The sequence below is a fragment of the Rhodofomes roseus genome (assembly GCF_022264815.1).
Source record: "Rhodofomes roseus strain CIRM-BRFM 1785 chromosome Unknown C8Q71scaffold_8, whole genome shotgun sequence".
Taxonomy (NCBI): Eukaryota; Fungi; Basidiomycota; class Agaricomycetes; order Polyporales; family Fomitopsidaceae; genus Rhodofomes; species Rhodofomes roseus.
In genome coordinates this window covers 142,840-156,830 of record NW_025952964.1, presented here as the reverse complement: position 1 = coordinate 156,830, position 13,991 = coordinate 142,840, and the positions used below count along the sequence as shown (strand labels likewise).

The 13,991-nt window shown below is 57.6% G+C and overlaps 3 protein-coding genes across 3 annotated transcripts; 1 reads left to right on the top strand and 2 right to left on the bottom strand.

Moving 5' to 3' along the window:
* The first annotated feature begins 955 nt into the window (after window positions 1-955).
* C8Q71DRAFT_753294 (uncharacterized protein) lies at window positions 956-4,214 on the top strand. The gene is made up of 13 exons (XM_047923428.1): window positions 956-1,608; window positions 1,657-1,729; window positions 1,782-1,982; window positions 2,035-2,087; window positions 2,138-2,436; window positions 2,492-2,632; window positions 2,687-2,898; window positions 2,957-3,100; window positions 3,163-3,429; window positions 3,489-3,627; window positions 3,678-3,755; window positions 3,806-3,858; window positions 3,912-4,214. The coding sequence occupies exons 1-13, from the start codon at window positions 1,409-1,411 to the stop codon at window positions 3,972-3,974; spliced, it is 1,923 nt and encodes a 640-aa protein (XP_047779617.1). The 5' UTR covers window positions 956-1,408; the 3' UTR covers window positions 3,975-4,214.
* A 70-nt stretch (window positions 4,215-4,284) lies between these two features.
* C8Q71DRAFT_753290 (uncharacterized protein) lies at window positions 4,285-8,768 on the bottom strand. Its single transcript, XM_047923427.1, has 7 exons — window positions 8,538-8,768; window positions 8,422-8,481; window positions 7,532-8,350; window positions 6,624-7,471; window positions 5,500-6,572; window positions 4,623-5,442; window positions 4,285-4,564 (listed from the first exon to the last, which is right to left on the bottom strand). Coding segments are annotated over exons 1-7 (3,690 nt in total). The 5' UTR covers window positions 8,539-8,768; the 3' UTR covers window positions 4,285-4,495.
* A 1,266-nt stretch (window positions 8,769-10,034) lies between these two features.
* C8Q71DRAFT_897843 (uncharacterized protein) lies at window positions 10,035-13,574 on the bottom strand (the record flags this gene model as incomplete). The annotated part of the gene is made up of 2 exons (XM_047928764.1): window positions 10,035-12,804; window positions 13,040-13,574. Coding segments are annotated over 2 exons (2,958 nt in total), but the record flags the coding sequence as incomplete, so codon positions are not given.
* Between the last annotated feature and the right edge of the window lie 417 nt (window positions 13,575-13,991).

Genomic DNA, 13,991 nt, shown 5'->3' with positions numbered 1-13,991 from the left:
CTCATGTACTCAGAGGTTCACGTGCTATTTCCCGCATCCGCGGAGCTGTCGACGAGCAAGCGTCTGGTCGATGTCAAATCGTCCTTTGCGCTTGTCGTAACGCGTAGCAGGGCGAACATAGGCAAACTGAGGAAAGTGGACTCGATACGGAGAGCGGTGTCGCGCATAAAGGAGGCTTACCGGTAAAGCCAATGGCTTCGTGCGTGGCCGTTTGACTGATGATATTCTGAAATAGCGCTGCTTGGAGCTTGTACAAAATAAGCTCGGTCGCCGTGCTCGGTCAATGCTGCTCACCGGACTAGCAGGCGCATTCGCGCCATGTCAATTATGGTCTTCAGATCGTAGAATATGATCGAGGCGCGCATTTCCACCAACGTGAGGAACTCGAGCGGACGAGCATCTGGCTGAGAGGTGGTCTGATGGCGCTCGTTGGGGCGAGTGTTGCGTGCGAGACGGCCCCTCTTATATGCGAATGAGAACACTGTTCTACCCCATTCTTGTCATACATTGTCGTTCGCTTCCAAAAGTGAGTGGCCAATGGATCTGATTTTGTCCATTGTCCGTGGGTCCACTCGGGTGGCACCGTGACATCCTCACGCAGGGCATCATGTACAAAGGACGCTCCGCGGGCATGTAGAGGTGGCAAGCGTCTCTGTCCGCCTCTCATGGACATTGGGGAAATAGTTTGAGCAGACGTGTTTATGCTCACTGGCAGTACAGTCATGAAGTCACCGAAAATGACGTGAAAACTCAACATGCGCACCCTCCTTGTCGACATTCAGGACGTCTTATGTGTTGTTGGAGACTGCCTGTGCTACATAGTAGACTAGCAGAACGCGTAGATACCTGCTATTCTGGCATGACCATCCGGTTATAGCGCAGCGAACTGAACAAGGCCCGATCATTCAAAGCTGCAGCCACTTTCATCTCGCCGCTTGCTCCTGGACCATCAAGTCCTTGTCCCCGCACCTCTGTTGCAGCTCTGTTGAATATATTATCATCGAATGCGCCTCAGTCTGGCACACCCTTACCAAATACGCGTTGACAGCACCGACGGCGCGGCCGCCGGACTGAGTGCACAATTGGGAAGCCGGCGGCGACGGGGTCACCTCAGTCGGGACCGTCGGGACCGTCGCCAAAATGGGACACCGACCTCCTCGTTCTCACCCCTCGACGACCTCTTTCTCAGACTACCTGCTTCTCATGTCTAAATCTCTATAACATCGCCAACATTTGTAGAACCTGTGCTACCAGCTTTCTAGCGCTCTCGGAGAGTTCACTGATCCAGCGCTGCCCACCCACTGGCAGGGTCCTGCTTATACATAGGTCCCGCACATCGTGGAAGGCTATCTGAAGCTGGAACTCGGTGTCGAAGCTGTAGCTTCCCCTCTCTGCCAAGGTAGAATCCATGGCGGCTCCGAACTCAGAGCCGAAGACCTCGCTCCCGACACTCCCTTGGGGAGCCTCTGCCCCAGCCTCGCCAAAACGACCATACTCGCCGGAGAGTGCATTGGAAGATGTACCTGGCCTACACTATGCACTGCACCTCTTTCTGGCGTCGCAGATGGTGGAGTCGGAGGAGTACTGCAAAGAGTGTGACCCGAAGGGGTACGTTCGTCCCTGTCAGCATCGGCTTCACTTCATATGGCCATACAGGGAGAACCTATACTTTGCGACGGGCTACGGCCTCATCCAGTGCTTCAAGGGAGTCATGTCCTTCGAAGACGAAGTACGCTCCAGGGTGCCCAGGACGTCCGTGGACTGACCGCCTGCCCCTGTAGGATCTCCTTGCCGCCTTGAACCATGTCAAGCAAGGCAACGCCGTGGCAAATTCACATCGGAAGCGCGCCGCTTCCCTGCCAACGCGACTAGCAGGCCTCGTTCTAGGTTCACTGAACACGTCTGGCGTCGGATGGATCAAGAGCATGACACCGGTCGAGCGCCATGCTGAACTCGTCTACGCGGAGACGCTGTTCGAGAAGGTAAGTACACGGCCTTCCTCTCTCAACACATCCCTCATCCCTACCCGAAAAGGCGATACTCGGCATCGTCTACTCCGGAGACTGGCTCGCCTTCATCAAGGAAGCGTGAGTATACGCCCACCGCACGCACGCCCCCTCTAAACCCTAGCCCTCAGGCTGAACCTCCGTACCACAATCAACATCTACCGCCAGCTCGGCCAGTTCGTCGAGAGCGCAGATGCGGAGGCACGTGCGCGCGGCGACGGGCCTGAGGACACCACCATCGACTCACATTTCCGATCGGGCGTGTGTCTCGGCGTAGGCATGTCGAACGTGATCTTGTCGCTCATGCCGTCCAAGGTGCTCACGGTGATTGAGCTCTTCGGATACACGGGTGATCGCCATACCGGCCTGGCGTATCTGATGAAGCCAGGAGGATGGTCGAAAGACTCCTCGGCGCCGGCTGTGAGCGTTGGTACGGGGCGTTTCTTGAGGTCTGGTCAGACGTGGTCGTCTCATTGTGCGTACAGAGCAGGAAGGCATCCGCCGTCCGATGTGTGACATGGCGCTGCTGCTCTTCCATCTCGTATTTTCGAGCTTCACGTTCGACGGCGTCGACATCACCATGGCGCAGAAGATCCTTGACTATCACCAGACGCGATACCCAGACGGTCAGTGTGCTTCACATTGTCAGAAGAGCGCAGTACTGACTCATTTGCTCGTAGGCGTGTTCTTCCTGTTTGGTCGAGGCCGACTGAGCATCTGCCGCGGGCAGCCCGCACAAGCCATTGAGTACTATCGGCGCGCGGTGGTGGTGCAGGACCAGTACAAGAACATGCACCACATCTCGCACTGGGAAATCGCCGTCGCGCATCTCGCGCTCTGGGACGTCGCTGCCTCGCTCACGAACTGGCGCGCACTCGCGAAGGATGCGACCGTGAGTGATTTGAGTCTGCATCTACGCGTCAGCGTCATCTCAACTGTGCCTTGTCCAGTGGTCGAAGGCAACGTACACATATGGCGCCGCCGTGTGTCTGCTAGAATTGGGCGACGAGAAGCAGAGGGAAGAAGCGGCAAAGCTAATGGAACAAGTGCCGACCCTGCGCCAACGCATCGCGGGCAAGTCGATCCCGCTCGAGGTCAGTACCCGTCTCCCCCCAGGCCTCAGCACGCACCCCAGAAATACTCACGAACCGCCCAGAAACTCGTCGCCCGCAAAGCGCGTAAGTTTCAAGAGCAGAAGGGCCGGCTCGCCTTGGCCGCGCTCGAGTTCGGCTACCTCTTCCTCTGCATCGAGCACGCACCACGGACCGTCATCCTCTCGCACATGCTCCCGCAGACGGACGCGCTCCTCGCTGAGCTGCAGGGCCACCGCGACAGACCCACAGCGTACGATGGGTACTTCTGGGACGATTGGTGTCTCGCGCAGTTCTTGCGCGGCGTGTGTTTGCGGTATGTCGCGTACCCGGTACGTCCTCCACCAGCTTGCGGAAGAAGAAGAGGGGCTTACTTGCGCTCTGCATGCAGGACGCGGATACAGTGCCGGACGACGCCGAGCTCCCCATGTCGCAAGCGGATGCGGAGCGCGATGCCGTGCTCGCGTTCGAGGCGGTCTTCGCGGACGGGGATAAGATCGCGCTCGACCACTACCTGAACTACTTCGCTCGTAAGTCCCGTCCGTCTCGCTCGCGTGTGCGGTCGGTCACACGACGTCAGACTTCGAGTACGGTCGCCTGCTGGCATGCAAGCGCGACAAGGCGGGTGCTAGGGAACATCTGGAGCTCGTCATGTCTGGTACGTCTGTGCAATTTCTCAAGGATGACTCCGTGCTGAGTGACCCACAGGCAAGTCTCTCGAAGGCCCGGGGGTGCATAGAAAGGGAAAGTACAGTATGGAGGTGCGTGCTTCACTGACAGCGCACTCTCGCGTACTGACTCGTATTGCCGTCAGAATGGCTTGCACGTTCGGACACACGCTGCACTTGAGGCTTTAGACCGCAAGGACCGTTTATAAGTGCACTCTGATCTACCATCGCGGTTCGGGCATACATACATGACATGATTGATATACGGCATCTCAGGCTGCACTAGGCTATGGGCATATATACGCTGCGATCCGGACTTTGTCGCTTGTACTAGTCCCTGCTGCTTTTGTTGTTGTAAGAATATAATCTTCCTCCTCCTCCGTCGTTATTAGACGTGAGCCATCGCACAGTATCTCTCTGCCATATCGAACACCGGGTCATGTACCGGCTCATTCTGTGATTCTCACACCTACAATTGACCCGGCCAACTGCAGCGTCTTGAGGCCCACGATGAGACAGTCGGACCAGAATGCCTAGAGATACTAAATAATTGCACAGTAGGCCGTGAATGGCATAGGCCTAACCAGCCATAAATACTAATCGAGAGCACACGTCTTCAGATCTTCAGCAATTGCCCGACTACAGTCAAAGTACGTAGCAAGTCGTCATAGTCATCCAGTGGGTCAACAATAGAGCTGGTGGTTGCCGTGTGCTGAGGGATGCCTCAGTCTCACGGACTCACCATCTTGTCGATGTTGTCCGACACGCTTCTTCCCAACCGCTCATGCAGGTTCGGCTTCTGTATGGGACTACATGTCAGCTATGCCCACCATTTCGGGTCGAGGACCACAACCCACCATTTCGTAAACCTCGGCTTGCGGGCTCTGGGCGTCGACCGACACATACCTGTCCAGCACTACGGCTGTGTCGTGGTCGGTGCCATCCACGTCAATCCCATATCGTAGCCCCTTGCCCTCCGTGTCACCCACCCACCATCCCAGCTTGAACCATGTGCCGCGCAGCCGTTTCTCAAGCGCATCGGTCGACAGTCGTTGAGCCCCTGGCTCCCCCAGTTCGGGGAGGTTCAGCATCTCGCTTCCCGCGAGGAGACTCATCCGCGATGCGATGGAGTAGGGCGGCCGCGGGAGAACACCTGCGGTCCTCAGCGTGACCGAGACCGACACGATGCAGACGAAGATCGCCGCGAGGAGTCCCTCGAGAATGCGCGCCGGCTTGGGCTCGATGAAGATGCGCTGCTGTGGGGCCGCTAGCGCTGCCGACACGGACGTCTCCTTGTCTGCAGGAACGCGCATATAGAAGTCGGCGAGGCGAGCGAAGTACTGAGACCATTGCGACTGTACAGCAGTGATCAGGGTGTTTTTGTCGAGCAGGGTGTTCATGTCGGATGTGTTGGCGGTGATGGCAGAGAAGAGATAGTCGAACGAGCCGCTGTGGAAGAGTTGCCACGGAGCACCGTCGGCAAACGCATCGTCAGCGCTGTTGTTGCGTGTATATGCGGTGTCGACGATAGAGTCCTGCGTGGGTATGCCGCTGAAGATGAGCGGGAGCTGGCTGAACTCGTCAACTGGTGTTACATGCTGCTCTGAGGCTCGGTTGACCGACAAGACACGGTACGCCGCGGAGCTGTCAATGGCAAGCTTCGCTTCCATTGTAGATCTGAGAAAGTTTACAGTGAGTCCATCTTCGCGTACTACCCAGAGGAGCGAGACTCACTGGGTCATCGTATAGTTGCATGACACGAGATTGATGTCGTCGTTGCGGGCGAACAGAAAGAAAATCGTAGAGCAGTTGATCTGTGCGACATCGATACCAGTCCTCCCAGGGATCGGAAAAACAGAGCCTGCATGTCCAGTGTCGTCCAAGGTGACCTCGTAAATGAACCTGGATGGGCTGTGGCCATAGTTGGCTACACATTCAAGCTGAGGTATAATGCCATAAGTCCCCTCACTGGCGTTGCCTCTCTGGACATAAGGCACTGCGGTGCAATTGACGAGGTCGCTGTACAGTACGGGGAGACGGGCGGTCAGGTTGGATTTCGTTGGCAGGAACTGGAAGGCGGAGTCGGCGGCAAGTGCGCCGACAGCGATGTCCGGCGTCGTCCAGTTGGGTGTCTCGAGACCCGCATTGACAATGAGCTCCAGCGGCGGAAGCTCGTAATCGTCGTTCCCCGAGTCGTATCCAGGGATGTCTGGGTTGAGAAAGGGCGCAGTGATATTCGTGGCCATTGTGTCGGCCAGGGCGCTTGCGTTCCAGGCGAACGTGGTGTTGAGATTGACCTGCACATTCGTCACGCGCGTTACCTGGCCTATAGTGAACAGACCAGCAACAGCAATTTTTGCGACGAGTAGAAGGAGCACAGCCAGTGTGCTCACAAGCACCATCGGCTGTCGATGTCGAAGCGCGTGGAAAGGCAACGTAGTGACCGATTGATGGAGTGGGTCGTATGTTAGTCGGTTGCCTGGGTGGGGAGCGCGGTGCAGGAGGACGAAGGGATGGATCGCTCGAACGCCCGCGTCGAACACTTCGATGCCTAGACCAACCAAGAAGAGAACAACTGGTCCAGCGTACGACCACGCATACCTCTGAGCCCATTGCCCGTCATAGTTAACCAGGCCAGTATGACGGGAGCTGAGCTGCACCAGTAGCTCCAGAACCGCGATGATCACAAGGACAAGAACGGCCAAAGTGACTCTCGCCACCGGATAGAGGATGGGTGGTGTCCAATCAAACCGACAGCGCGCTTCCTCATCCCCAGATTGAAGTGATGCCTTTGGCGCAACGAAGTCCTGGATTGTGATGAGAAATGCCGTAGCTGCATTCACTTAAACAGGACTTACCGTCTCATCCGACAAAACTGCGATCTCGCTGTCTCCGCTGGCATTCACTACCAGTTGATACTTCGCGCCGCGTAAATGGTTCCCTAACGCTTCTGTTGTCGCAGAGCTACTTCCCTCTAATCTGCGAGCCAAGTCTTCGCTCTCCGAAAGGATAAGAGCGATGGACGCCAGAGATGAAGGATCACGAGGGAGACAGGTATGTGGCCTCCATGCGAACACGAAAATAGCAATCACCGCTAGAACGCAGAGACAGACTTGGATGGCTCTAATGGAGCCGACTCGGCTGATGAGGCGGGTGTCTGCGACTGCGGCAGTTCCCTGTAGCGAGTCTGATGTGACATTCCTAGGCTGAATGACATTGCGCCAGATGTCGCTGAAGATCTGCTGCGAGCCTCGAGCAATGGTGTTGGCGTCCATGAGTTGCTTTGGCTCTAGAAGGAGGATATGTCGCAGCAGGTGGAACCACGGGCTATAGTTCCCTACTTCTCTGAAGTTCGGCGGTGACGTTGTCCACGGTATGTATGCGAAGGGGTCGTCGTGGTTGGAGAATACCTGTGCTTGAGCGTCCCAAGGCGAACCCGTCACTCCATTGTTGTTGTCGATGATCTGTAGCAGATATTCGCCTCCAGGAAACGTCACAGAAGACGCTGTGCCGACCGCACGTGGAGTATCGTTGAAGGCTGCAGTACCAGCATCAACAGCTACCTGCACATCCATTACCGTATAGCTCGGTATACATCCAACAGCGACCGCAGAAGCGCAGTTGTTTGGAGGGAGTAACTGGGTCGCCAGGAGAATGGCGGGAGTGTTTGATCCGACCGTCCAGTTGAAAACTTTGCCCGTGTACACTGACATTCAAGGCGACGTCAGTATGAATAGATCGTAATACGGTTCAAGACAGAGCTTACGGTAAGGGTTCGCAGTGAATGACCAATTTCCAGGCTCGTCAACAAACACGTCACACGGTATCATTTGGGACACCCCGGCGTATGTGATCGTCACATTCGTACCGTTGTTCGAGAGCGACACGTCTGCTGCTTGGCATGATAGGCTCGTATTGTATCCCTGTGTGGTACCCGACAACACCATTCCCGGTGTGGCATCGCTCAAGTTGAACGGGGAGATCACGTAGTCGTCGGTCATCCAGGACGGAGACGAGAGTTGTAGTACCGTTCGGGCAAGGTAGCGGGTGAGGGACTGGGCAACGTCTGCTGGGCTGTCAAGGGATGCACCGTCATAGGTGCCCGTGCGCTGGAGAGTGACAGGAAGAACACGAGGAGCAGGTTCAAGATCCCATATGCTTGCGGCTACGATCGAGCACACTGCAACGGCAGCTGTCCCCAGGGTGCAGATGAGGATGCCATAGTGTCGCTTGCGGATGGCCGTCGTGATTGCGACGAGTGGGTTGGAGCCGATATAGTCCAGTTGAATGGAGTCACTGGGTGCTGTGGGGCCCGAGCACATCGACGCCCATGGTACGAGTTTCTTGACCTCCAGTTCGTATGCCTGCCATACCCAGCCTACAAAGATGATGAACGCAATAGGAAGGTAAGTGGCCAAATTCTGCAAAGTGGTGGATGGCACCGCGAAACCCGTATGCGAGTCTGACAGCCGGACAAAAGCCTCTAGGCCTCCTACAGCACCCAACAGGACGAGGCCAAACATCAACGATGGACATATCGTCAACATGAACGGATGCCACATGGAACGCAGCTGGGTACCGCCATCTGTAGCAATTAAGCGAGCCCAAGTGGGTGGTCAGTGCAACGATTAAAGGCGGACGAGGGGAACGTTCAACCTATGCTGCTATCAACTTGTCGCCTGCCAAGCTGACCTGGGAGCATCGAGTAAATGGCCACTAAGATCAATGTGGAATGATTGAAATGCACAACGCAGTGGATTCTGGCTACGTACTGCAGGATATTCGAGACCACTTGTAGGCTGGGGGGCGTAGGGAATATGAATGGGATACACACTGGCAGTGTCCAGCAAGCCGTAAGTGCGCACGACTATTCCGGCCAGACCTATTATGTTCTCAGCTTGCGTGGCATAATGATACTGTGCGGTTCGGCGCGTTGAGAGGCGCAACGATGTGACGCGTGTATCAAATCTATGTAGCGGCCGGCAGTCCTTCCCACGTGCTGTCCACTTGATCGATATCGTCGCAGACTCCTCGAGGAGTGAACTGAATCCAGCTTGAATCCAGCCTGAGTCATCCGACACGGAGGAGGTCGTGGCTGACAGTGCCAAGGGCCCATACTGCTCATTTATAGGATGTTTCCACTTCATGGTCGGCTTCGGGGCGTCACTGACCTTCCAAGTCTGCTATGTTATCGTCGTCCGTTGGGCCAAAGTGGTTGCCTTCTGACGAAGCAATAGGCCATGTCGGCGGGATGTCCGCGCACGGCAGTCTGCGTCATGTCAAGGCATCTGAGACGAACAATGTTCCTGTCTCCGAGCAGATCGATATGCTCACCTGTGACAGCTGTTTCCACATTGAATGATCCGGGCCCCTGCGTCTGGAACCGCGCACTTGCCGCGCACTGACAGAGCCTGAGGCGTAGGCGGAGTCGGTAATCCTATCAAGGGCGAAAGTACTGTAGAATTTCGACATCATGTTCAGTGGGTGTGACCTGTGACGCTGAACTAGGTAGGCGCCCCAGTTCAGGACCGGCTGGGACCTGTGACCATAGGGCTAGTTCAGTCCAGAGGTCTGTCCGCGCTGGGGCCTACGTATGTTCACAAACCGTCACTGTGACCATCGGCAAAACCTCAGTCCAGGACCCCCTGCGACCTGTGACTTCTGAACTGAAAGCTCAGTTCAGAGAGGCCCGTGACCTGTGACTGAACTTGATGTCGAAATTCTACAGTACCACAAAAGGGGGCGAGCTAGTCTCAGCCACTGGCCCACAAGCGGGTGGCTGAGGTCGAACGGCAGAGGCTGCGGATCACCAGAAGTCGAAACCCTCCCAGCGACGTCCTCCGAGGCTCCGCCTATGTGTATCTCGTCGAGGAGGGGCATATGTATCGCTGGAAACCAGACGAAAGCCACTGGGATCCATATTCCAGCTGCGGTGCGCACGCGGCGACATCTTGGCGATACCCCTTGCGTATTAAATTTGTTGGTTGCACCGGCTGCTGACACCATTGAGCCAGGTTCACAACCATAATGAGTCAATGACACTGATACAGTGATGCGGCTTGGTGCTGGCTTGGTGACAGCGGGTGCACTTGCAGATCCGCGTGATAGGCGCAGTAGTATTGATTGATAGTCGTGCCTCACTTCAAACTACCGGGACCCACCGGGACTGGACCGTTGAGACTGTCAGTCTGGGTGTGTACCGAGCACCTCGATAACCAACCTAGGAACAATTGTGCGGTCAGCCAAAGCGAGCACTAGTCTCCGTTGCAGACGATAACAGCCGGCAAGCGTCAGCGAGCACGAACATGCGTATTAGACAGGTCCAAATACGTTACAGACAGCACGACGGAAATGCAGATATAGTCCTATGAAAGCAGCTGCATGCATACGAACATATGACGGGGGGATTGTCACCCATGAATACGAAATGGTATAAGTAATGTAAAAGGGAATCTTCAGAATGTTTATGTGCTAGAAACGCGAACTTCAATGATCAGATGCTGGATCCCAGGGTATGTACACGAACTCGAATGCAAGGAACACTGTTGCGTGCGCGAATGCGATGACAAATGCGAATGCGGATATGAGAGCAAAACTAGACTGATGCATACAATACCTACAAAAGATCGGCGTCATACGCGCCGTCCTCCAGCTCGGGGTTCAATTCGAAGCTAGGCATGTCATCGAGATGAAGCTCATGCTCAGGTCGAAGGTTCAAACTGCCGGGCGAGGAAGTGACCATAGAGAAGTCAGCCGTAGTCGGGGAGATGTTCCCCGGCTCCGGTCTCATCTTTTCCTCGCGGCCCTTGATAGGACCGCAGCTCAGCTTTGCCACAACGAGCGTCGGAGAGGCGGGGGACTGAGGTCGACTCGATAAGTCGAGGGAATGATCACGGTCGCCTCTTGCTGAGCCAGCAGCTGAGAAACTATCCTCGTGCATGAGCATGCTCATGTTGCTTGGTGGACCAGGAAACAGTGACGACGAAGTACTCATGCGCTTGCGGGTGTCCAAGTAAGGCTGAAGCTCTGGACGATTGGCCGGCAGGGCAGTGCGGTTAGCCTCCGACACGGGGGACGGATGCGAGGCCTCGGGCGACTCAAAGTCCCGTAACGACGACTGCTTGTGCGGGCTACGGCTTCCAACACGGCTGAGTCGCCCCGCAGCAGCAGATTCATAGCGCGAATGACTGGCCCGAGACCCAACCGGCGCAGAGTGAGGCGGGGCATACTGCATCCCTTGAATCTCCTCCATCGCCTCCGCCAGCTTGAACTCCACGTCCGCGAGCCGGTCTCTGAGCTGAGTGTTCTCCTCCCTAAGCACCTTGGCCGTCCTCTGGCTGTCCGCCAGTGCACTCAGCAACGCACCCGTCTCAACCTGGTGCCGCTCCTGCAGCGACTGAAGCTCGCTGTGTACATGTGCTGATGACGAGGCTGACACCGACGTCGGCGCGGTCGACGCAGCCGAGAACGTCGTGCGGGGCGTCTCCGGGCCGCCAAGCTCCGATACCGTCGCCGTCAGCGTCGGTGTGCGCACAATGCTCCCCCTGCGCGACACGCTCGGGGTCTCGCCGCGCGGCCACGAACCGGCGGAGCCCGCCTCCGAGAACGCCATACGCGAGGGGACGTAGCGTGAGCGCGAGTCATCGATACTGCTCCGCGTGGTGCCGAAGCGCGAGGGCGTGCGCCGGCCGACGCTCGCACTGTCCCGCTCCCGCGCATAGCTCTGGTCGAGCAGCCCCGCCGCGGCAAATGCCTTCGCAGTCTGCGGCCCGAGCCATTCTGTGGCGGTGCGTGAGCTTTGTGGCCGGGGATACTCGCGCCCAGCCAGAGCCGACTGGCCCGCCTCGACGACACTGAGACTGCGCTTGCGGTGGCGATATGGCGTGGCGGACGTGTGCGAACCCTCGTCCAGACTAGGGCGGACGTCAAGGCTCGAGCGCGCGGCGGGTTTTAGGCGGGTAGAGGCGAGCCCCGCGGCGGAGGATGGGCGGGATGATGCGGGAGAAGGTGGAGCATCCTGAGGAAGCCTGGGAGAAGTCCGTGAGGACGGGTGGGAGAAGCTGCTGGGGCTGGTCACGTAGGGACCGAGGCGGGCAGGACTGAGCAGACGGCTGATCGCGGACCTGCGCGGCACACTGATGGGTGACTCGCCTGTGCCAGTGTGCGGTCTGCGAGAGGCGTAGTGGTCAAGTGGCTCGCGCTGCCGGCCCTCCGTAGCTGTAGACGGCCGTTCGGGGCTGTGCGATAGACCACGAGCGGTGTTGGGGACCCCGAGCGGGGGCGAGTCCGAGTGCAGCCGCTGAATAACTGGGCGGTCGGACACCGAGCGGTTCGGCCGCGAGTGCGAAGCCATTGCTGACGGCAGGTTTGGGGCCGCACGCGACTTGGGCATCCGCAAAGGCTCGGACTGTCGGGGTGGAGACGAGCCAGGCGGGGTACGCGAGAACGCGGGGCGACGGGGCGACTCTGACGGGGAGGTAGCGGCGGCAGGCCGCCTCGGTGACGACGGCGCAGGCAGACCGTCTGCGGCAGAATGTCGCGTCGGCTCCGCGCTGGAGCCGACAAGTCGGTTGGGCGACAACAGAGCTGCAAGATCGGGATCGAGCTCGCTCAGGTTGAAGCTCGCGTCGCCGTCGCCAGTGTTCCCACTCTCCGTCAGCAAGTCCCGTTCTGGCTCGGGATCATTATCCTCGACGACCACGCCGTTTAGCCAACCCTGGGTGCGATCGGGCCCCGCACCGCCCATCGCCTGCAGGACCTCGCTGGTCACTTTTGACGTTGAGAGGTCGAGCACGGAGCTGTCTTTCGACGGTGGCGTCGGCGCGAGCTTGTTGCGGGATAGGGCGTGAAGAAGCTTCGGATCGAGTGTGTCTTGCTCGGGGTCAGCCGCATCGTCATCCGAGGAGGGAGAAGTATCGCCCTCTTGTGAGGAGTCGAGGGGCGGGAGGTGTTTTGAGAGGCCCGAGTTCTCGGCCTCGATGATCGTGGAGAGGTCGGTTGGGTTGACCGCGGGCGAAGGTGAAGGGGAGGGGGTGAAGCCTGAAGGAGACTAAGCCATCAACCGCAATGTACTAATCGAAGTACGTACCGCCTGAGTGTTGCGCTTGCAAAGATGATGTCGACGATGTCGACTGCACCGGAGCCCCCAAGTTGGCAGAGCGCGCGAACGATGGCTCCGTAGCTGGTCGCGGGAGCCGCATGTCTTTGGTCGGCAGGGCATTCCGGCGCGAGCGTGGTGGACTCCTGTCCAGCTGTATGCTCTGGCGATGTTCACTGAACCCTGCGGATGGTGTCTTGAGATGCGACGCTGTCGGGCTTGGAAATAGCGCCGGTTGAGATGGCCCCGCTGCTGAAGAGTACCCATCCTGTGAAGAAACTGCGCCGAGTACGAATGACTCGAAGTCCGGCCTCGGTAGGTCGATCTGCAGGACCGGTGTGTCATCATACAATAGCTCCTGGTTTGGGCGAAAGCTGGGGGCCGAGACGCTGCGGTCGCCTCCTATAGAGCGGCGTAGCGACCCAAGCGCGGTCGCAGGAAAGGACGGCTTGGGGGAAGAGACTGGAGGAGTCGGATTAGGGTTCTTCGACGAACCTGATGCGGTAGAGAAGAGGTTGCGAAAGGAGCGGAAGGGTGTGATGCCGCCGGTCGTACTGGACGACGACGAGCTAGGACTAGGGTGCTGTGGACTACCACTCACGGAGAGGTGTCGGGTAGGTGGTACAAGACCCAGCTGTGGGGTCGAAATGGTGCTCGGGACTGCGCTCTGCGATTTGCGAGGCGTAAAGACAGGAATACCGGACTGAGAAGGCCGAGATTGGTGCATTTCCGCGGTTTGAGAGCTCTTCTTTGCCATCAGGGCTCGGTTTCTTTCGTGTAGGAGTTAGCGTCCACTCGATGGGCAGGTCCAGCTCGACCGTTTCCAAGTCACGCAGAAAGCAGGAGGCAAGCTCAAAAGGTCGCAGGCATGGTCAGAGGACGGTGTCCGTGTGCTAGTACAGCTGTATTGATGTGGGCCGACAGGGAGAGGAAGGCCGACGAGGAGGAGGAGGAGGTCCGGGAGGAGGAAGAGGTAAGTAGAGGAAGACAGGTCACGGCGTTTGCTGTTCAGCCGGGTTAAATTGACAGCATGCTACACTCAAGCTATGTGATCGATACCGACATATGTTTGTGTTCGTTTCGCTGACAGACTACACCGAGCAACATACAGGACTACGTACATACATTG